This window comes from Penicillium taxi (assembly GCF_028828555.1).
Source record: "Penicillium taxi strain IBT 34144 chromosome Unknown utg000001l_segment0_segment0, whole genome shotgun sequence".
In the NCBI taxonomy this organism is placed as follows: domain Eukaryota; kingdom Fungi; phylum Ascomycota; class Eurotiomycetes; order Eurotiales; family Aspergillaceae; genus Penicillium; species Penicillium taxi.
The window spans coordinates 4,956,207-4,977,619 of record NW_026643203.1 but is presented as its reverse complement, the minus strand read 5'-3'; the positions used below and the strand labels follow the sequence as shown (position 1 = coordinate 4,977,619).

Genomic DNA, 21,413 nt, shown 5'->3' with positions numbered 1-21,413 from the left:
TCAATATCACGTGCCCACGCGTCTTCTCGAAAGCGCGTTTTCAAAGTCCGTTGCATCAGCACTTTGACCAAAACCAAACCAACCATCCAAAAAAAAAGACCTGTGCCAATTAATACAAGATTCAACGTCCATCATCGAGAATACCCCTCAAACCTACACAAAACAAAATGTCCCTCCAAACGCCCCGCATCCTCCCCGCCCACCTGCACGCCTTCCATCCATCCAGCGGCAAGAGCTCAACACATACCATTCGCATCCTGGGCACTGTCAGTGCGCTGCACAGTGACACAGCCACTATCACATGTGGCAATAATGGCGATGTGACTCTAATCCTGAAGCCTGATTCGCATCTTCAGATGGGGAAATTGGTCGAGGTTGTGGGGAAGGTGGCTGATCTTGAGAGTGGCCAGGTACGTTAGACTTGGATCTGTCTAGCTAGTCTGGATTGTTACTGACTACCGACAGCAGGGTCTTGGAATTCGTGTTTTGGGAACTTCTGATTGGGGCAATCCTGCTGATTGTGGTGAGTACTTTCTTTTTTTTTTTTCGTGTTGAGTTGCTAATATTTGTGTAGATTACAAGATCTATGAGCAACTGGTTGAGGCTACGCATCGTGTGAAGCCTATCTTCTATGACGAATAAAGTGGTAGCTGTGATAGAAATGCATATGCTCTGATGTTCCCGGTAGACTAGAGCTCTCTGAAATACTTGAAATTCTAGTATAATAAGCTCAAGATTCCGTTTCAGGCTCATCTTTAGTTTGCCTGTCTAACACCGAATTTTTACAGATTCTCATATTTGGCTTGGTGAGATGCTAGAGAGTCTTATCTGATTCTTTTTGTTCCATACTTGTTGAATTTTACATGATGTTATGATTAAGTCCAATACATGGCAATATAGTAAATAAGACTCGGGCGACTATTTGCCTATCTATATATTCATGTCTAAATAGAGCTACATGTAGCGTTTATCAATCGCGTAGAAACCTTTGACATCTTATTGACGACGTCTAGGTATACCAAAGTTCTAAAGCTGAGAAATATTATCTTTGAATGCTTGATTGGTTTGATGCGATATTTTGATCCAGTTGAACTGGGATCTCAGTAGCATTTAGCACCTGTTGCGCAGATGACATAGCAATGGGGGAATAAAAGAGGCAAGGGAATTCGAGTCATAAAGTCGGATCAACAGTAACAAAAATCTCCCAAATAGAAAAACAACAGATGTTGACAAATAACATCCGACCGAACGCCGTCGCTAAAAATCAAAAGAAGCAAAGAAAAAAGTAAGGGATGAGAATGACAAGTGTTGGAGATATGAAGGTGAGATCATGCGGTGCTGGGGTTCCCATTTGTAGATTGAGGCTTAAATGATGGATCTGTGGAGTGGAAAGCATCTGAGCTGAAAAATCCCGAATCAGGGAAATCGGAAATCTCATCGCCATACTCGAAGGGTAGACTTCCTTGCATCAACCCAGGATTGGATAGAATCGCATTGTACATATCCTCATCACCAATTGGGTCCGATGGAGAAGACACGAGGCCTTCAGGAAGCCACTTTTCCCAAGCATTCTCACCATGTTCGCGGTTAAACATCTCGATGATCATACTGTCGAGGGGAACATTCTCTTCAGACTGCAGACTGGCTTCTCGTAAGGAGGCTATGCCGTTCTTGGGGGATCGCTTCCGTTGAGACGATTGAGAAGTCTTTGAACTTTTCGGGCTTTCTTGGATATGCTGCAATAGCTTCGCTGAAAGCCGAGTGGGAGTCAGATCAGCCCTATTTCTGGTAGGAGAACCGGTGAATGAATGGGGTAGATCCTGCACTACATTGATACGATGGTTGCGCCGACGGGGCGTTGGACTGGCCGAAAGGTTCAAGTCCATGGAGGGGGATTGGAAAAGATCATCGAAACAATCACGATCCACAGTGGAATGGTTCTCCTTGCCATGGGTTCGCTTGTCTGCAATACGAGGGCTGCGTCGGGGAGATTGTGCCAGATTGATACATTCTGTCAATGGCCCATTACTTGGGCCCGACGGAAAAAGTGCCCGTCGAACGCGCTTCGGTGTCAGAAGGGTCTCGTCGATATCGCGAGCTACCGTTTTCTTCATGGGACTGGATTGAATGGCACGTTCCAAGGATACAACTGGCTTCTGCATGATATGGGCAGTCTCGATGGATCGTGAAGGCTCAGCACTGTTAGGCCGGTGGCGTTTATTAGGGGGTTGCTCTGTCTTGATCTCTCGTCTCTCGTCTTTCTGAGCATCATCATCCTCTACCTCATCACGGTGATCTTGGGGAGTGGGAACTGAGGAAGCGTCGGTAGGGGCTGGGGATGAGGCCGTCTGGCCAAGTGCGACTTGGCTGCGAGTGCGTGTTGATAGCGGTCCTCCCGTTGTGCGTTTTCTGATAGGGCATTTTTTCACTTTGGCAGCTCCGTTCCATTTGTTTTCAGGGCGCATTCTCTTCGCCTTGTAAAGCCATAGTCCACAAGGGTTGCAGAGCAGAAGTTGCGCCCACTCCGTGTCAGTTACTGTAATAGTCTTCTTAAAGACCCTGAACTTGGCGACTGTCTGACCAGTTTCCACTTTGCCCAATTCGTAGAACAGCGTGTTTTCTTCGCTCGCCATGATGTCCTTAGCATTTTGTTCAGTATCAACTTCTCTCAGCCACGCCCGACGCCAGGTAGGGGTTTCAATACAGCCGCAATTGGCACAATATGGCGGGACCGTTCCAGACTGGATGGCCTCATTCAGACGGACTGCGATCTGCTGTGCCCTTTTGCCAGAGCATTCCTTGCGGGCGCGCTTAGTACTGACTGGAGGTGCCGGTGCCGACGATTCAAATCCTATATCACTCATTGGGCCACACCATGTATGTGCGTGTTGTAAGGGGGGGTGGGAAGGTTCAACGGGATCACTGGCTGGGAAGGTAGCCAGGATCATGTTGTCAAACTCAGCTTGGGACATAGGCGCCGGAGCCAGTGCCGGAGCCAGTGGTTTAGGAGTTGATTGTCGGGAACAGGGCCTAGAGACCGGACGAACCGGCTTTCGTGGAATCATATGATTTGAATCTGTCGCACCAATCACCAGCATTGAAGCATGGGTGTTATCCATCAGGGGACTGACGGCACTGACAGGGGAGCTGCCTTGGGCAGTGTAGCGAATAGAACGAGAGTGCCTTTCATCAGTGGTTGCTTGCGATTCAGTCCTTTCGCGATCATCCACGGGGGTGGCCGCCTCATCATCCATGAAATCTTCCACATCACCGCTCATGAAGCCCGAGTCGGTGTGAAGATGGGTGGGTAACTTTGGAGGACTGGATTTGGAGGAAATACGGCGCTCCACAACAGGAGGAGAAGATGGCATATTGAATGGAGGTTCAAAGACACCTTGGTAACGCACATCATCGGGGGATTGAGCAGTCTGGTCAGTGTGAATAATATCATCATGTTCGTACGGTGATGAGTAGCCGCTACCTGCGACAGAAGATTCGCGAAGTAGACTAGAGGCAAGTCGTGCACGTCGAGGCGGAGCACTACGAGAAATGGGAGTTGGTGGACGAATAGGTTCCTCGATGGATTGTCCGACATTTATGGAAGGATGCACTGGGGTGGGGCGATGAATACGAACAGAGGCAGCGGTGCTTGCAGCTACCCGCAACGAGTTATGCTGCCTCTCAATGTTCATGTCAGATTTGTCCAAGCCAGATTGGTAAACCTTGGCTCTCTTGCGCGGCTGCATATCGCCGCCATCTTCACCGCCACTGGCATAGCCAGACTGAACAGATTGCTTTCGAGCCTTGTAGGGCTGCGCTTGTAAGTCGCAGTCGCGCATGGAGATACTCGAAGAAGGACGTATCATGTCTATATTTTGAGGAAATCCCGAGACAGATTGTAGGTGCTGATGATGCTGAGGAGTACGAAGTCCACCAGGTGTTGAGGCAGCACAGTAGGAGTGTGTAGGCGATGCGGAGCGAACAGACTCGGTCTGTCCGTAGGAAAAGTCTCGTGGTGTAGAACCTTCACTCAGGATTTGGTGAAATCGTTCAATGCCAAACTGTCCCACTGGAGAGCTGCCATGATCTTGCTGCTGTCGTCGATAGGCATCAATAAGACCAGGATTTTGGCGCACGAAGTTGGACCAGGATTGTCCGTCGAAGCCGCTGGGAATGCTGCTATTCGAAATACTATCGAGTGATTGAGGTTGGATGGCAGTACGACCAGGCACCAACCGCAGTTTGACTTCTAAGGTCTCATGTGCGGCACCTTTCGAGAAGATACCCATCGGGTTTTTGCACACACGACCTGTAATCATGGTTTTAGACTGTGGCGGGACATCAACGGCGGAAGCGAGGACCCATGAGAGCATTCCTTGGCCAACGAGAGGTGTATCAGATTCGGAGTAGTCAAAAGCGTAAACAGTGTAGTCGTTTCCCATGTGTCCAACCAGTTCAGGACTAAAGATATTTTTGTCAGCCATTTGAAAATCTTCTTCACTTTCAGATGACAAACCTGGCAGACACTATTGCCTGAATGCATGTTTTCAACTCGATGACACCGATGATAGTATTTTCATCAAGAGGGGCGGTCTGAATATCGAGCACAAGAGGCCATCGGGCAAGGCAATTCGTCTTATTCTCGTTGTCAAATGTGTACAAAACCTTCACTGGTTTTTTTTGAACAGGTGAGCTTCTATTCCCGTTTTTTCTCGAAAAATATATACGTACACCTCATAGGGCGGACGGTGATTCCATCCTGAGATTCCATCTCATTCAACTTCCGTTGCTCACCATGAAAATAAGTATGTGACAGGTTGTTGATAAGAGAGGATTCCGACGGTCGGTGGTCTCAGGAGGTATTGTGTAATTGGGGGTCGGAGGATGGTGGGGGGAGGGATACGTGAGGAATACGGTCCGACCTTGAAAGGTCTACTGGCACAGGGGAAGCAAGGTAGCAGCTGGTCTGCTAGCCAAGCATATCCGTCAACACTCGTTGACAAGGAGAATGGAAAGATTATGCAAGTAGTAGGGGAATAAGGTCTGTAGGGCTGGAATGTTAGCCGGGTGTGCGAGAAATACTCAAAAAGGAAAGTATTACCAAGGAGAGTTAAAGTAGAAGAGTATAAATTATAAAGCAAAGATGGAAATAATTAATAATTAGGGATAAGAAGGTATAGTTGTAGAGAATGCAAGGTGGGGGAAGTTGGGGAGTATTTAAAAGAGAAACCTTGCAGCACGGTTGAAGCTCTCTCGGCAGATCTCTGAAAACAACGTGGACGCGACGTGACGCCAAATCGCGGTACCACGGGATTCAAGCCTTAATATTCAGGCAGGAGCAATCGACAGCATATTAATCACGTGACATAAACTCCGAACTTGAACTTCTAGACACTGCGGGTCTCTCGAGCTTTACCTTCCTTTTATACCTTTCCCATCATCATGTCTCCCCCTCAGCAGATCCAGTAAGTTACTCGCAATGACTCACACATCATATATTTATGTAACCTCCAGCTAACACAATTTTTTAGAGACCTGCTCGACAAGCCTAAGAACGAGCTTACGTATGTAACCCCCACAAAATTCATTTCCCAGTCGCGCTTCATTTCCATATATTCTCTATGTTTAGAATGATTTTTCATCACTATCTGAAAAAAATACCGTGAATGCGGGGCTCAACCCGCATATTCGGATGTGCTACCTCAATCACATTCCCCATGCATTGCGCAAAGACATACGTGAGCTAGAAATTAAAGCTAATCGTGCATCCCGCTTCGAACAGTGAGTATGAGGTATCTCTAATCGAAGAATACGAGCTCAGCTCCGGACCCCTCTCCCTGCTAGAGACTGCAGCACGCAACAACCTCGCCGTCTTGGTTTCCACCCGCCAGGACCGCAAAATCCACGGTCGCGTCAAGGCTTTCGACCGACACTGCAACCTGGTTATGGAGAGCTGCAAGGAGATCTGGACGGAGAAGTCCAAAGGACCCCAGAGCCGTGGTGTGAACAAGGAACGCTATATTAGCAAATTGTAGGTCAAGCTATTCTCTCTCTCTCTCTCTCTCTCTCAATGCCCTTCACCTCTCACATATCCCCGATTTCAATTGCTGATATATTCCATCATTCTATCAGGTTTGTCCGTGGTGACTCGGTCATCATGGTTATCCTTGCTTCCCAAAACTAAGCGCATGATCGCATTTGATCCCATTTCGCACTGTTGGCTCTCTCTGGTCAGAGGATTACTCGAGTTTGGTTGGCCCAAAATGTTCTGCGGGGTATAAAAAAAGAACACCAATATGGTTAAATTTCATGAATATTAATGACTCCCTGAAAGGTTCATATGAGTCTTGTAGCACTGCTACCAGGCAACGTACAGTCAGCGTTCACGCAACTGATTCCAATGGCCGTTGCAGGCCTGATCTCCTTGTCTGGTAATTGAGTCCAGAAAAGCCTTGCAAGACGATAAACGCTAGAAGCTACGCAATCAAAACAACTCGACTTGGTGAAGCGATGTCAGTTGGCCGAGTTGATGTAGATCTGTGGGGAAGTTTGATCTCCTGCTTGCATTGCTAAATCACGATCACCCGGCATAGGTAGTTACAGGAGGGTGATTTGCAGCAATATTCATGTACTGTGTAATCAACTCCCTTCTCAGTCCCAACAATATCTCGAACCCTTGCTTCTGGTCACCGCTAGTTGTTAAGGCTGATTTCTTATCTCTCCCTACCTGCAGTCCAAACTCGAAGTCACACTGGAATGCAGCGTATCTTTCTGATTTACTGGCTGCTTTTATGAATGTGTTGAATGGGGTTAAAAACATAAATCAATAGAGATAGCTCGCTCAGTCATAAACTGGGTACATACAAAAGAATAATGACATAAGTTGGATGATGAGAAAAGAGAGCAGCCTCAAACAGAAGGGCTGATGACATCTATAGGTATTGATTTCCAAGTAGGTATTTCATGAACTCATTTCCACCGGTTGTGACATACCCCGGGAGCCCGCTTGATTTGACCTGCTATCATAATATCCTATTTGACTGTCCGATCTCGCCTGCACTTGCTCTTGGGGAACGCTGCTTGCTGTAGAGTTCCTCCAGTATACCAGCGCATCAGCAGATGCTTGCCTCACAATAAGCTGCCACGATGATTAGTGATTGTGTTTGAATCTGCCCAGTTCGAGACTTGGAACTTACCCATCTGAGTCCTCCTTCTAGACTGTCTACATTCTTGGTCTTCTTGCCTTTCGCCATCTCCTTCTCTGCCTTCTCTATTTTCTTTTGATTTGTGCGACTGGCTAAGCCTCGGCCAAGCATGGCTATTGGGTCGCTGCGACCGTTTTGCTGTAATGGAGGTAGCACTCGTGAAAGAGGTGCGATGAGACTGCCAAAATATGCTCGTCTTTCCTCTGGTGATATAGCGAAGGATTTTGGTTGTTGAGAACCCGGGGCAAGACCGACTTCGTTGTTGACATCTTCTGTTTTTCCAATACTATGACGATGTTAGATATTGTTGCTGGAGGGGATCCAGGAAGGTGCTTTACCATATCTCGAGTCCCTTTGGAAGAAAGAGCTGCAGATTAGCAGTCGATAGGATCCGAGCAACTGCAGATGCGTGGCCGAGAGATGTGCCGAGTCCGACACCGATTTGTCCAAGTGTGAGGCCAATCGAGGCGGCGCCAGGTCTGTAGAACGATGGGTCAGTAGATGAAGAGGAAAGCGGTTTGCGGTGAGACTCACAGGAACCAGCCCGCGATATTCGCTCCTTTTTGGAAGATCTGATTCTCTGGATTGGGAATTATGGCGACATTGATGGCGTCCAACAATCCTATGAATTGCTGCTCAGAGATCCCATATTGACTCAGGTCGTATGTGTATCCTCGAAGGAAAGGCTGTTCATCTCCATATGCAATCTGAGGCAGAGCAATTGGATGAAAGCTACCATCTATTGACCCCATGTTTCCACGACTCATATAGAACTGAGGTTCGTTGTGGAATTGCCCTTGGTACGAATCCCGAACATCAAATGTGGGATTTTCGTAGCGAGGAGGCATATCTGAGTACTGATCATGATAATCATCGTACCTCTGCTGTATTAGGTTCTGATGTCTGGCAGAATCGTCATAGCCAGATCTCATTCCTCGAGTTCTTTTCCTTTGTCCCTGCATCTCATTTGACGACACGGAGTCTCTCTCATCTCTGTAATCGTTGCAAGAGTATCTTCGAGAAGCACATTGTTGAGGAGGTAGAGATTGTTGGTATGTCGAAGGTGAAAGCCATGCGTCGTTGTTTTTCTTTCCAAAAGGCAGTCTCCCCGTTGGCCCGGACAAGCCATTGTTCACTTGATTGACACCTAGTGCTGAGCCAAGAGCGTCACGTATCAAACCCATGATAGGATGTTGTAAATAGAAGGCTTAGGGTAGCTGTAATACAGTTGGAATGTAGTTAATTATTGGATTTCAGTTGGAATTGGAGTTTATTAAATATTCGAATTTTCAGTATGAAGGCCTGTTTTCCCTCGACGCACCAATTTCCCAATCGGGAAGTCGTTTCGACCTAGATGTTGGAACGTAACAGCCGTTAAAGCCCAACAGATATTATGGTTTCTACATAGGGAGATATCAAACCAAGATTATTTACGTGAATATTCAGTTTGACTCAGATGTTCTCAAGGCTACTAGTTCAATCCATATTCTTAATTTCTTAATTTAGTGCCCGTTGGTTGATTTACAAACTACAAGAGTGACGAGACAGCCTCAGACCAACCTCCAAGGCTTGGAAGTAAGCGGTAAATTTATTCATTTATTTCCAAGTTACTGAGCGGAGGAAGCTAGAATTAATTGACATATTTATGATTAGAAGTTGCAATGTTCACACAAAGAATTCCATTTTAGGCAAGAGATTCGTAGGAATAGCTCCATAAAGGGAGGCGATCGAAAGGACGTCAAAAAACACGAAAGAATAACTTGTTATCTACATGCCAGCTAATGAACTTCAAAACGATTGGAAAAGAAGGGGAAAAGAGAAAAAATTGACAAAAACTCACAACTACTACACGGACTCCTGGCAGACTGCAGTTGGTACTAAAACTTATATGACAGTTTTTGGAGCTTTACGAATGAACCGCGACTCAAGTCACAGACTCACAGATATATCATATTTTTATTCCAATTGCTGAACATGTCAACTGTGCCACATGGTCTTTGAAATATAGCCATTTTGTTCCTTATCACTCTTGGAAGTCTGATCTACACATCTACTTACATAATCTGCCGATCTATAACTAGTCTCGAATAGCACTAGCGTCTCCACATCTAATGAGCCGCATACTGTAAATGTCAAGAAATTGGTTTGGTCAGTTTGCATGACCCACTTTTTGGTGGGTATTTAGGGCAGATTCCGAGTTAGGAAATTCAGTTTCATTCATTTGTGACATTTGAATGATTGGTCAGGTTGGGTTCTCTGACTCATTCTCTCCGGACACTTAACTTACCTCTTCCATCGATTCCGCCTAGATATTGCTGGTATGCTCTTTAGAGACCCCCTGGCGACCATATTCTGGTGAACGACTGTTTTGATATTATTGGAGTGATCGACTGGGAGTGGACACAAACTGTCTCTAGGGCCGAGGCATTCCGCTCCCCTGTGGCCGGTCTCCAAGTTCTATGATGGCTCTAATGAGCTAACCATGGACGAGTTACGACTAGCAGCAAGTTTTCGGGAAAGAGGCTGCGCAGATCTTGCCCACTATGTCATCGAGGGTAGAAAATATCAGAGATTTTTCTTTGCTCTTGGCACTGAGAGCTCTTTTCTAAGCACAAAGGAACTTATTGATTTGTTCAAGGGGCTTTGGCGGGCCTTTAGCTTTGAAGACGAGGAGTGGGAGTCTTGGAAGAGAAAGGCCCTCGAAAATTGGAAAGATGACGGCTCACTACTTAGACTGCTAGAGCTATAATAGAATAACGAAAGCGATAAATGGCACAGTAGGGGGTTGAACGATACATATATACATATGAATTTTACGGATTTATCTAAAAGCTGTTGGAAGGTGTTCAAATTGTCGTGAAATCGGGCATTCTATTAGGACATGTCAGGTGGCTCGCAGGGTGTAAATAAATGGTTTGCTCTATCTTTTAATAGGAGGTAATTCTATGTTTTGTAAATGGTTCATTACTATGTTTTTGCAGTGGAGAAATAACCTGAAAAAATAACCTGGACAGCTTCCAAGGTTTCTCAAACCGCCTCGGCCAACCCAGTCAAAAACTCACCAAGACCACAAGCCCCAGGATCGGGAATTTTACCAATCCACTCCTCTTCACCACCGACATAAACTGAGCGACCAAGACTGGCCTTCATACTCTTAGTCGACTCAGTGCCCAGCCTCGCAGCAGCAGCCGCAACCCGCACATCAAGCTGATCAAAGAGAGTATCGCTGAAGGGCACAAGAGCATCGATGAGCGTCCGGTCACCCGGTTTGGCAGGTGTGTACTTGCTCAATGCGGTCACAGAGTGTTTTATCGCTTTGGCCCACACTACTGTGTCTGCTTGCTTTGGTGTGTCTGAGTCTTGGTCGCGGAGACCATGAACTAGTGCGTTTAGGAATATTGCGTAGATAGCGCCGGATGTACCATCCATTACGTTCTCGACTACTGTTGTGATCCGATTCACTGTGTTCACTATGTCGGCGCTTAGTGGTGGGTCGGAGGTTTCTAGGAGGGATTGGATTGCCTCTGCGCCTCGCTTTAGTCCTATACCGCAGTCGCCATCGCCGACTATAGTGTCGTAGCGAGTAATTTCGGGCTCGGCGGCGATGACTCGCTCCAGGCCTGCTCCGAGAACCTTTTTCACGATGTAGGGGTCCACTGGTTTTGTTAGTTGATATCATTTCCCTTCTACGTGGTCGACTGGAACTTACATTTCAAATTGCTGGGTATCTCCTCAGCTAGGTTAGAGACTTTGAGCTCAACAGGGGTGTCGATACGGTTGGTCCAGGTAGAGGTAGGAATCGGGGAAGACCAGCCCACAGCCTCTGCTGGAGCATCTATCAGCTCAACCATTGACTTTCCCGCGCCGAGCCCAGTATCAGCCAGCTTCAGGAGCGAGATGCTGAAACCGAGTCCATTCAGACTGGTGAGGAAGGTGCCCTGAGTGACACGGATCGGCTTCACCCGGTAGTCGCGCTCGAGTTGACGATAGACCTCATCGGTGATACCAGCCAGTTCGAGCTGACTCACGCCGCCGAGGTTATTAATCAACAAGACAAATTCATCCTCATCTTTGCGGGTGATGTAGCAAAATTCAGGTTCGTTTTCACCGAGCATTCGCTGCAGCATGGTTGAAACCAATGCGACAAGGTCTGCCTTTGCGCGGTGAGAACCAGGCTCATTGTGAATGCCCATGCCCACCTCAGCCTGTCCGTGTGGGATACTGTCTTCAGGAAGACCGCGGCCTGGAACATGGACGTGTTCCAAGGACGTTCCAATGGAGACCAGGTTTTGATTGGCTAGTTGGGCGAGGCCATGTACCTCCTCCAGGGAGCCGCTATGAGGGTCTCCGTTAATATAGTCTTTATCTTTCTGTTCAGCGGGACTTACCCAGACTCTGCCAATGCCCCAACCATCTTTAGGATGAGAACACCACCGCCAATACCACGACGACCAACTTTACCACCCTTTTCGCGACTCACACCCACATCGTCATTGATAGCAAAGAACTCCGTACGAATACCTGCAGCACGACACTTTTCAGCAGCCATACCAAAGTTCAGCACATCACCGGTATAGTTCATAGGGATGATAAACACGCCATGACCGGTGGGCACGCGGTCAATTGCAGCTCGGCGAATCTGCTCTGCAGACGGCGAAGCAAAGATAGTTCCTGCAACTGAGGCATCGCAAAGACCATGACCGACGAAGCCTGCAAAGGCAGGTTCATGGCCTGAACCTCCGCCTGTCACGATTGAGACCTTGTTTTTCTTGCGCGGTGCATCTGGCCGGCGGAAGATGACCTTGTTCTGGGCATCTAATGCTAGAGATGGATTTGTAAGGGTAAGAGAGTGGAGTGCTGTTAGAACCAGATGATTTGGATCTGAGAAGAAATGTTTGGCTGGATAGGGTTAGTATAGGCTAGACGAGAACGATAGAGCCTGGAACACGTACTCTGCATTGTTGGTCAATGTTGATCAAATGTGGATACCAGTAAGAATCTTGTATATTGAGAGTGAAATCAGATGGAGATTGAAGTATTTAATGCGGATATCGGTATTTCGGTATTGTTCTCTCCGTAAGATGTATTCTGATATCGAAATGGATAAGGATTTCGCGGGGAAGAAAGTGTGGGGGAAATGTGGGGAAGTGGAGATCTATATCTATACAAAGTACTATAAAGTACAAAGTACAGAATAGAGTCCGAGAAGAATATGGGAGAAGAAGTCAATTACTCCAATTGAACTTCCAGTGATGCTCTTTATAGTGATTTCCAAGATTTATTTCTCTTTTTTTCCAATTTTTTTTTTTTGCTCACATGAGCCTCGTCTATTTGGACGGCCTCAAAGACTTCGGATTACCGTTTACGGTAATTCCGTTTCCGACATTCCAGCATATCCGGGCCAGACCGAAAGTGCTCCTTATATTTCTCGCCCGAGTGCATGATGGATAGCTTTAACACTCGGAAGCATAATTCCTACCTTACTTCCCGAGGTCTAAGTATCTAGGTCAATTACCGTACTTTGTCTTGGCCTTTCTTACTCTATACCTTGCCTCTCACAGCTTTCATTGTGTGCCCTATAAGATCTAATGTACTTATTCAGGTTTAGCTGCATCTAATCCAGCCAGGAATTCACTCTTATAAAACTCATTACCCCACTTACGCCGAGGCTGTCCACACGTAGAAACAACACGACCATAAGAAACTCCCCCAAGTTGACCAACCGGCCGCAGCCTGTCCAAGTCAATATGGCTATAATCCGCATCAGCAGTGCCCTCTTTAACCCAAAAAAAGAGTAGCACTGACGAGAGCGTGTAGGGATCGATTTCATGTTGTCTTTGAGCGAGACTCGCCCCGTTGTCTGTTATGCCTTCCCCATACTTCCAATTGGGATATGGTGACTTGATGACTTCAATAGGCTTGCACTGGTCAAATCGGGGCTTCGGTCTCCGTAAAATTGCGTACGTCTTGCATGATCTTGTAGCTTTTCTGAGCTGTTACAGTATCATTCTCAGCTACAGACACAGAAGAACTCATTCGGAAACATTTCAATGATTAGTTTTGCATCTGATATCCGGTTCCTCTGAGATTGTGAGATCTACGACAAAGGTTAGCATGGCGCGAAGGAAGAGGAATTGGATTGCCTTGAATGGCAGACATTTCATCAAATAAATCATATTGTACCCTTGTTCCTTGGAAGAGAGGTTTTCAAGATGAGTTGTTGCTGTCCAGGAGATTTTATAATCCAACTCGACTCTTCTATGTAGGTAATATGCCCGATGTCGGATGTTCTCGCTCTTTCGCGGACATCGTCGGCTAGACTCGGCTCCCTTCACATTCCGCGGTCTCTAATCACCAGAAAAAAGCAGTAAGCACTCAGTACTAAAATGGAATGGGAAAGAAATTCTAGTAGGTTGTGTATATAGTACGAAGTAGATAGGATCGGCCTGATGCATCCGATCGGCTTGAACGATGGGCTTCTGACTTGTGGTTGGGTATGATGGCACTTTGACTGGTCTGGTGGAAATAAGCTGGAAAGATGACTCTCTACTCGTGTTGAGATGTTACTATGGAATACTTCCATGTGATATTGTATACTACAGAACACCTAAGCCATGTAGATATAGGTGTTATCATCGCCACGCTCAATGTACTCCCGCTCAATCAATCTGGTAAAGAGTTAGCGTGTTAAACGTCGAAAACATCGAAAACCGGGTTCAAGGGCCTACTTCTCAATGTTCTTCTTGATATCTACAGGCTGGAGTGTGCCCCGTGTGCGAGTTGCCTCGATGACTTCCGCAAACAATTCGGCGTGTGTGATCTTCTTGCGACTCTTCATGATGCGTACAACAGCAGCTTGTGTTTCAAAGTGTCTGTCTGCTGCCACTCGTTCGTGCATCACTTTGTTCTCCTCCTTAGTTTCCTTGAGCTGGATCTGATTGATCTTGATTCGCATCTTTGGGTCATTGAATGAGGCATTGTATGCAAATTTATCAGTTGTCTCTACTTCTTTTCCTTTTGGACTCTTGGTTAGAACCCGATACTTGGCACATGCAAGTGACTGTAGCGTTCGCTTAAGCTCCGGATCAGCTGTGCAAAGGTTAGTGGAAACCGTTTTTGATGGATTTGGAATAAGCCATCTTACAGAGTCCGGTGCTTTCCTGAATCTGTGTATAGCTTAGACGCACTCCATGAGAGACGTCATTAAACAATAGCAGCACAATTGCCTGGAAGGAGCTGACCATTAATTCTTTTTTGCCAGTAGGAAATTGGGCGCGCAGTTGGCAGTGTGCGAGTTGGTGTTTCCAGATAAGTTTGCGGCCGGTGTGTTTGCTGTGATAAAACTTTTCAAAATCACTGATCGACGATGTCACAGCTGGTGGGATCCGAACTGGGATATCCGGGTATGTCGGCCAAGCGGCTGCAGAAAGCACACTGACGTGAAGGTCAATCGCAGAGCGATGTCTACTGCTCCTTTCCTTCAGAATGGAACTGTAGTTACTCATCTCATCGCGTGCAACGTCCATATCCTTGAACATTGATTCAAGGTTATGAGTGAATCCAGAGCCGCATTCTAGAGTATGAAGAGGGTCAGAATTGGAAGGTCAAAATATAGTCATGGTACAGACCTTTCCTTAAACGAACGAGCATGCTTTTTTCGGCATCTTCGCTTGCGCTTCGGCCCAATAGCAAACGTCGAGCAAGATCGGTCTTGTAAAATGCCTCAAACACCGCCTTGCCTTGCACAAATCGAAACAGGTCGAGCACCTGATCGAGCTGTCGATGAATCTCGGTATCTTCATCTACCGCACCTTGACCAGATGACATCTTCCATCCCCCTTTCAACAAACGGTCGACATATTTAGCAATCATCTCTCCCGTCTTGGGGTTATCGGTACCACCAGTGGAATCACCAGTTTTACTCAGATTCATAAAGTGACCAAAGGATTCCCGAAGGGTATTGCTGAGTTCTTGATCGCCGTTAAAGCAAGCAGATTCGATCGAGTCTAGCTGCTCCTTGAATTCAAGCAAGCGGTTTACCATCTCCCCTTCATGCTTCTCATCAAAGACAATCCGCTTGCCTTCTTCTGAGATAAAGGTACCAAATGGTGCTTTCAGCTTGACAGAGAGGCTGCGACGGCTGAGTAGACCATATAGTTGTTTCAAAGCGATCTTGTTACCTGATCGCAGCAAGCCTACCACTTCATCTTGTTTGAGAAGGACATTGTAATGCCGGGAGATCAGGATATCGTCCAAGAGTTCAGAGAGCTTTTGCTTCGTGCTTCGATTGAGGGAGAATACCCCGCATCGCTCTACTTCGCGTTCAATCAAGTGCTGGCTCTTCTCGACGTATGAAGCAAGGGATCCTTCGGTTTCCCGAACAGCCCACGCGCTAACATAACTACTCGTATGAGCCATAAACAGAGGCTCGAAATCCTTATTGTAGACATCAAGTTTATGAAAAAGCTCGATCGCATTCCGAAGCAAGCTCGGGTCCGAAACAGTAGCGAGCTCTGGGTCCCGATCGGCTGCAATAAGGTCACAGGCACCTTGTAATGTCTTGGGCTTGAGACTCTGGTCAGCGAAGAGGTAGGACTGGAACAAATTCAGACCCATTTCATGAATAACAGGAAACTCTTTAGAATGCAAGAGGAAAGATTGGTCCAGGTAGTAAAAGACCCAGCGAACAGTAATCTGAAGCAAAGTCAGCTGTTGTATCTATTTAACGAAGTGTTAGCCACTTACAAGCTTCGCATGCCATGATGCCCACGCCTCAATCACGGTCCGCAATGTATCCACAGCACTTCCACCTCCTGCTCGGGTGACCAAGCTCTGGCGAAGTTTTCCAGAAACGTATTGTTTACATCTATCCTGGACCTTATTGGCAAGCAAAGCTGCCTGGTCCTGTCGACAAATGTTTTCAGCACCTTTGTAAAGCTCCTCCAGAGAAGCCTCTGGCTTCCGATCATTAAAGATGTCCGTCAATGCTGTATCCAGTTGTGCCCATGTTTTATCAAAGTACGGTTCGTGGTTGGCGCGAGGTCCAATGCGCAGATTCTTGACAACAAGTTTCTTCGCCCCAACATGGGGACTGAACCCACGAACAGACGAATTGGTTGAATTTGTTTTCAGCGCATTATTTGAACCTGGTACACTTTTGCCAAAGGCAGCATTATCCGGGGACTTGGATCCGAAGAAGTTATACATCGTGGTGGAAGGGTGCGTGGCGGAGAGGGAAGGTGAGACGGATAAGCGGGATCGCTTGGAATTAGGAAAGTCTGACAAATGGTGGGATTTGTTTTTCTGCGACAGAAGCTCTGAGATGGTCGACTGCTGCGATTGCTCTCCTTGATCAGACAGCTTCCTCTTGCCGATCGATTTGCGCTTACCGCTCCTCTGATCGGCGTCGCCCGAATGTTGCATCTACCCGGCTCAGTCACTGGTTGAGAAGTTCTTAGCGTGGGGCGTGTATGAATTTAGAAGAATTTATGATAGATCAAACTGGGAGATGATTGGGTTAAGAGGGGATTTGATGTCCTTGTTGAACTTCCGAGGTCACGATAAGAAATCAGATAACAGTCGGGCCTCCACCTTTTCCCTTCCACTTTCTACTGTTATTCAATTTCATACATCTCATAATCAAACCAAAAAGTCCAAACTACCGAGTTACTTGAACTTATTTTTTTGGACATAATCCTTCACGAACTGCACTTCCAAGCAAATATGCCATCCGAAGGAGACAATAAGCGCCAGGCGGCACGTGACGTGATCGACATCCTTGAGGACATCTCCAAGATTCTGGTATGCTTCATCTTTCCTATAAATCACGAATTTAAAAGGGTCAAATCTATTCAGTGCCTCACAATATCCTAGAACACCAATCTTAACCGCACGGAGCTATCCCTGTGTGTATCTCTGATTGAGAACGGAGTGAATCCCGATGCTCTTGCGGTATGCGCATGTTTACGGTTAAGCTACAGAACTTGAACTAACTGGTTTAACTATCCAGGCTGTGATTAAAGACCTGCGTGAAGCCTCATCTCCCAAGCGTGTTATGGAGTAACTGCAACACCCATGGTGTCTTTTTTCTAGTTTCTTTGGGCTTACGGCGTTACTGGTCGATTTGACCCGATCTGAATATACCCATGGCGTTGTTCTTAGTAGATAGAAATTAAAAATCTGTTATATTGACCTCTAATCAGTATCGTAAACTAATTTGGTGGAACTCCATCATGTTTCAAAAGCCGTGAAGGGAATTTTAAAAAAAAAAAAAAAAAAGATATTAGTGAACAGCTCGCCAGCGACAGGAAGTGGTCACCTTATTTCGAAGGTTCTTCGGACTTCTTGCTATCCTTAGCGTCAGAAGTGGTTTCACCTGATACGGCCTCCGCGGTACCCTTCTTAATCGGCACACTCTCCGATACATGTTCCTTGGTGGTCGTATCCTTCTCATCATCACTATCTCCGAGACTGAAGGGGTCATTCTCAGCCACGGGAGATGGCTCGACGTTGGCCAAGGGCTGCCACTTGTTGGACTTGCCCGCACTAGCGGTGTTGCGAGATGCATCAAAATTAGTATTGATCTCTGTAGGTGGGCCATCTTGAAATGAAACCGTTCGTCGATCAGGTGACGGTGACTTTGTTGTTCTTGGGACTACGCCTGCCAAGGGGCGTGGTGGACGGGACGGGGGAGCTGATGCGTAATTAGCGCGATATCTCAAATTCAATTGAGGAAGTGACTAACCTTCAGAATCTCTCAACTCGAGAGCGGAGAAATCATCGGTGAACAATTGAGGGTCTGCGTCGTATCGCTCTCGGTCCCCACTGCGACGAGCAATGTCGCCGCTGCGCCGTGCTGTGCGGCCATAGGTCTGAGGTGGCTCGTAGTTCTGGCTGGATTGCGCTTCCTCCTCCTCCTCACCATCAAGCTTCTTCTTCAGGTTTGTGACCCAAGAGTTGACCTTGGACTGTGTTTCCAAAAATCCCTTGCGCAGATTCTCGCGAATTACAGGCAAATCATCTAAACGCGGTCAGGAACAATACAAGATGACTAGCGAGTACAAGTCCCTTACCGTCAAAGAAGCTATATTCCCTTTCTTCTGAATCTTCACTTCCTCGTGGTTGACGGAATCGCGGGTCGTTCTCCCACCCTGGAGCTGGGGCCTGGCGTCTGGATCCAGATGCGTTGTAATGTTGAGCCAGTTGGCGCGCATACTGTTCGTCGGCCTCCAGTTGTCGTTGCGAGGTCGAGGATTGGGTGGGGCGAGGCGGCTTAGGAGGAGGTACCATTTCCTCTTGCGCAGTGGGATCAGTCATGCCTGTAGCCACATGTTAGTTGCCAATCTTGATATATCTGAAGATCACCGACGAACCGAGGAGGGCATGGAAGGCGCGTTCAACATTCCAGTTGCTAGCTTGTAGTATAGCCCTGACAACTGTAGCATCAATCGATGGGAATGCCTCTTGCAATGTGCTCAACGACTGTTCTCTGGGGCTCGCCGGGCGAGGGGGCTTTGGCGGGATAGCCGGGGAGTCGGTGGCAGTCGGTCCTGCATTGGTAGAGGCTGACCCAGATTCCTGGGGTTCATCATCAAAGTCCATGGGTCGCGCTGTAGTTGGTGACTCGGCACGGAGGCTACTGGGTGCAGCTGAGAGCTTGCTGGGAGTGGACTACATATACTAGAATGAGTCTCTAATTCGGGGGGGTTGCAGATAAGATCTGGACATACAGTCTTTTCCTCCTCCGACATTTTGGACAGTATCAGGGTTTTATATCAAAACAGAAGATAAAATGGACAAAAACAATGATAGAAATAAAATTAAAAGTTGGATGGTGTTGCCTACTGAAGCCCAGGAAGGTAGGCAACAACTGGGGAAGCTGACGCGCGGGGCACGTGATGAGGCGGGTAGCTTTTTATAGTCGTCGCATCCAAGTCTTGGTTGTTTAACACGTAGATTCTCGCCAAATTTAGAAATAAAGCAAAATTTCTCAGAATGTGCAGTCTGGCTGCGACAACAATCTGGATTTATGATCATTGATCTCAAGGTTAAGGGAGAGGCAGCCTCTCTATTTTATACATATCATTGATTCAAAATGGCTTCAGAGATGGAGCTCTCAAGCTCCTTCATTTCGGCATTGTACAAGCCAGCAGACTCATTGCCGATTGCAAAGCATAAGGAAACACTTCTCTACCTTGTTGAGACCTATCCGGTCACCATTGTGGTGGGCCAGACGGGAAGCGGAAAGACAACCCAGCTACCACAGTACCTGGATCAAGCAGGCTGGTGTGAAGATGGAAAGGTTATCGCCGTCACACAGGTACATCTTACACAAAAGTCTTTGATAGAAAAAAAGCAGCTGACCCTTACTCTCAGCCTCGCCGGGTGGCTGCCACGACAGTTGCGACTCGGGTTGCAAAAGAGATGCACACCAAGCTCGGTGAAGACGTGGGGTACTCAATCCGCTTTGAGGATGTCACATCCCCTGTAACCCGAATCAAGTTCCTCACAGATGGAATGCTCCTTAGAGAGGCTTTGGTTGATCCGTTACTATCTCGGTACTCCGTGATTATGGTTGATGAAGCCCATGAAAGGTCTCTAAGCACCGATATTCTTCTTGGCATTCTCAAAAAAATTAGAAAAAAGCGCCCTGAGCTTCGTATCATCATCAGCAGTGCGACTTTGCAGGCAGAGGACTTTTTGCGGTTTTTCGCTGGTGATGAGTACCAACCGAATGCTGAGCCTGATGATCGGGGCGGCAAAGTTGGACGAATTATAAGCATGGAGGGTAGAATGTTCTCTGTGGACACCTTGTTCCTTGAAAATCCCGCAAACGACTATGTCGAACGAGCAGTCAAGACGGTCATGGATATCCACACCCAGGAAGCAGAGGGTGACATACTTTTATTCTTGACGGGCCGAGAAGAGATTGATCGGGTTATCCAGATGTTATCGGAACGCGCAGCAGATCTCCATCCAAAGATGCCTTCATTACTCACACTGCCTCTATATGCCGGTCTTACAACGGATCAGCAGATGTACGTCTTCGAACCAGCGCCAGATAATTCTCGAAAAGTCGTCGTGTCGACCAACATTGCAGAGGCATCTGTGACAATAGACGGCATCGTCTACGTGGTAGACTGTGGATACTCCAAACTGAGGGCCTACAATCCGAATACCGGCATTGAGACATTAACAGCGGTGCCAATATCGAAAGCATCTGCTACCCAACGAGCCGGACGAGCGGGCAGAACAAAAGCTGGCAAGTGTTTCCGTCTGTACACTCAGCAAAGCTATGAGAAACTCCCCCAAGCAACCATCCCCGAGATCCAGCGGTCCAATCTTGCTCCAATGATCATGCAGCTCAAAGCTTTGGGTATTGACAACATTGTGCGATTTGACTTTTTGACATCACCACCAGCCGAACTGGTGATTCGTGCCTTTGAGCTTCTGTTTTCACTTGGTGCTGTCGATGATTATGCCAAGCTCACCAAACCACTAGGAATGCATATGGCGGAGCTTTCGGTGGATCCAATGATGGCCAAGGTTCTACTCACTGCGCCGAAATTCAATTGTTTGAGCGAGATCCTAACCATAGCCGCTATGGTCAGTCTCCAAGGCACTGTCTGGGTGCAACATGATGGTGAGAAACGGATTGCGGAGAGTCATCGGCGAAAGTTTGCTGTTGAGGAAGGCGACCATTTAACCTACCTCAATGTGTACCAGGCTTTTGTCACGAAGGGCAAAAAGGACTCCCAATGGTGCCGCAGGAATCTTCTAAACTACAAGGCTTTACAGCGGGCAGTGAGCATTCGTGGTCAGCTCAAACGATACTTGGAACGTTTCGGGATTTCGGTTGACGAAACCCTTTCGTCTCGACTGTCAGTGGTTGATCCCAGCAAACAGCCTGAACAGATCCAGCGCTGCCTGACAACTGGGTACTTTGCGCATGCGGCAAAGATGCAGCCAGATGGAACATTTAAAACAGTCAGCGGCGGTCTTACTCTACACCCTCATCCAAGCTCTTTGATGTTTGTAAGTTGTCCAACTGCTTATTCCGGGAGAATCGTATCCTCGCTAACTTTGATCTAGAATCGAAAAGCAGAATGGGTAATCTTCCACGAGATCATGCAAACCGGTGAAAAGACGTTCATTCGTGATGTCACAAAGATTGAAAAGAGTTATCTGTTGGAATACGCCCCGGAGTAC

The 21,413-nt window shown here is 47.1% G+C and overlaps 10 protein-coding genes across 10 annotated transcripts; 5 read left to right on the top strand and 5 right to left on the bottom strand.

Moving 5' to 3' along the window:
- Nucleotides 1–167: 167 nt before the first annotated feature.
- N7495_001792 (putative ssDNA binding protein Ssb3) lies at nucleotides 168–642 on the top strand (the record flags this gene model as incomplete). The annotated part of the gene is made up of 3 exons (XM_057204462.1): nucleotides 168–410; nucleotides 466–523; nucleotides 575–642. 3 exons carry the CDS (start codon nucleotides 168–170, stop codon nucleotides 640–642), a joined length of 369 nt encoding a protein of 122 aa, XP_057068535.1.
- A 686-nt stretch (nucleotides 643–1,328) lies between these two features.
- Nucleotides 1,329–4,771, bottom strand: N7495_001791 (putative GATA transcription factor (Ams2); the record flags this gene model as incomplete). Its single annotated transcript, XM_057204461.1, has 3 exons — nucleotides 1,329–4,461; nucleotides 4,517–4,670; nucleotides 4,732–4,771. 3 exons carry the CDS (start codon nucleotides 4,769–4,771, stop codon nucleotides 1,329–1,331), a joined length of 3,327 nt encoding a protein of 1,108 aa, XP_057068534.1.
- Nucleotides 4,772–5,442: 671 nt separating this feature from the next.
- On the top strand, nucleotides 5,443–6,035 carry N7495_001790 (mRNA splicing protein SMD2; the record flags this gene model as incomplete). The annotated part of the gene is made up of 3 exons (XM_057204460.1): nucleotides 5,443–5,465; nucleotides 5,532–5,564; nucleotides 5,783–6,035. 3 exons carry the CDS (start codon nucleotides 5,443–5,445, stop codon nucleotides 6,033–6,035), a joined length of 309 nt encoding a protein of 102 aa, XP_057068533.1.
- Nucleotides 6,036–6,909: 874 nt separating this feature from the next.
- N7495_001789 (uncharacterized protein) lies at nucleotides 6,910–8,137 on the bottom strand (the record flags this gene model as incomplete). Its single annotated transcript, XM_057204459.1, has 5 exons — nucleotides 6,910–6,932; nucleotides 6,994–7,138; nucleotides 7,197–7,491; nucleotides 7,544–7,684; nucleotides 7,740–8,137. The coding sequence occupies 5 exons, from the start codon at nucleotides 8,135–8,137 to the stop codon at nucleotides 6,910–6,912; spliced, it is 1,002 nt and encodes a 333-aa protein (XP_057068532.1).
- Nucleotides 8,138–9,687: 1,550 nt separating this feature from the next.
- N7495_001788 (uncharacterized protein) lies at nucleotides 9,688–9,954 on the top strand (the record flags this gene model as incomplete). Its single annotated transcript, XM_057204458.1, has 1 exon — nucleotides 9,688–9,954. The coding sequence occupies one exon, from the start codon at nucleotides 9,688–9,690 to the stop codon at nucleotides 9,952–9,954; it is 267 nt and encodes an 88-aa protein (XP_057068531.1).
- A 278-nt stretch (nucleotides 9,955–10,232) lies between these two features.
- N7495_001787 (uncharacterized protein) lies at nucleotides 10,233–12,164 on the bottom strand (the record flags this gene model as incomplete). Its single annotated transcript, XM_057204457.1, has 4 exons — nucleotides 10,233–10,861; nucleotides 10,915–11,540; nucleotides 11,594–12,104; nucleotides 12,158–12,164. 4 exons carry the CDS (start codon nucleotides 12,162–12,164, stop codon nucleotides 10,233–10,235), a joined length of 1,773 nt encoding a protein of 590 aa, XP_057068530.1.
- A 1,648-nt stretch (nucleotides 12,165–13,812) lies between these two features.
- On the bottom strand, nucleotides 13,813–16,628 carry N7495_001786 (cullin family protein; the record flags this gene model as incomplete). Its single annotated transcript, XM_057204456.1, has 5 exons — nucleotides 13,813–13,873; nucleotides 13,934–14,294; nucleotides 14,350–14,778; nucleotides 14,834–15,899; nucleotides 15,951–16,628. 5 exons carry the CDS (start codon nucleotides 16,626–16,628, stop codon nucleotides 13,813–13,815), a joined length of 2,595 nt encoding a protein of 864 aa, XP_057068529.1.
- A 300-nt stretch (nucleotides 16,629–16,928) lies between these two features.
- N7495_001785 (mitotic-spindle organizing protein 1) lies at nucleotides 16,929–17,268 on the top strand (the record flags this gene model as incomplete). The annotated part of the gene is made up of 3 exons (XM_057204455.1): nucleotides 16,929–17,006; nucleotides 17,079–17,156; nucleotides 17,215–17,268. 3 exons carry the CDS (start codon nucleotides 16,929–16,931, stop codon nucleotides 17,266–17,268), a joined length of 210 nt encoding a protein of 69 aa, XP_057068528.1.
- A 256-nt stretch (nucleotides 17,269–17,524) lies between these two features.
- On the bottom strand, nucleotides 17,525–18,955 carry N7495_001784 (uncharacterized protein; the record flags this gene model as incomplete). The annotated part of the gene is made up of 5 exons (XM_057204454.1): nucleotides 17,525–17,898; nucleotides 17,950–18,225; nucleotides 18,278–18,523; nucleotides 18,578–18,875; nucleotides 18,935–18,955. 5 exons carry the CDS (start codon nucleotides 18,953–18,955, stop codon nucleotides 17,525–17,527), a joined length of 1,215 nt encoding a protein of 404 aa, XP_057068527.1.
- Nucleotides 18,956–19,299: 344 nt separating this feature from the next.
- N7495_001783 (putative ATP dependent RNA helicase) lies at nucleotides 19,300–21,296 on the top strand (the record flags this gene model as incomplete). The annotated part of the gene is made up of 2 exons (XM_057204453.1): nucleotides 19,300–19,524; nucleotides 19,581–21,296. 2 exons carry the CDS (start codon nucleotides 19,300–19,302, stop codon nucleotides 21,294–21,296), a joined length of 1,941 nt encoding a protein of 646 aa, XP_057068526.1.
- Nucleotides 21,297–21,413: the final 117 nt, after the last annotated feature.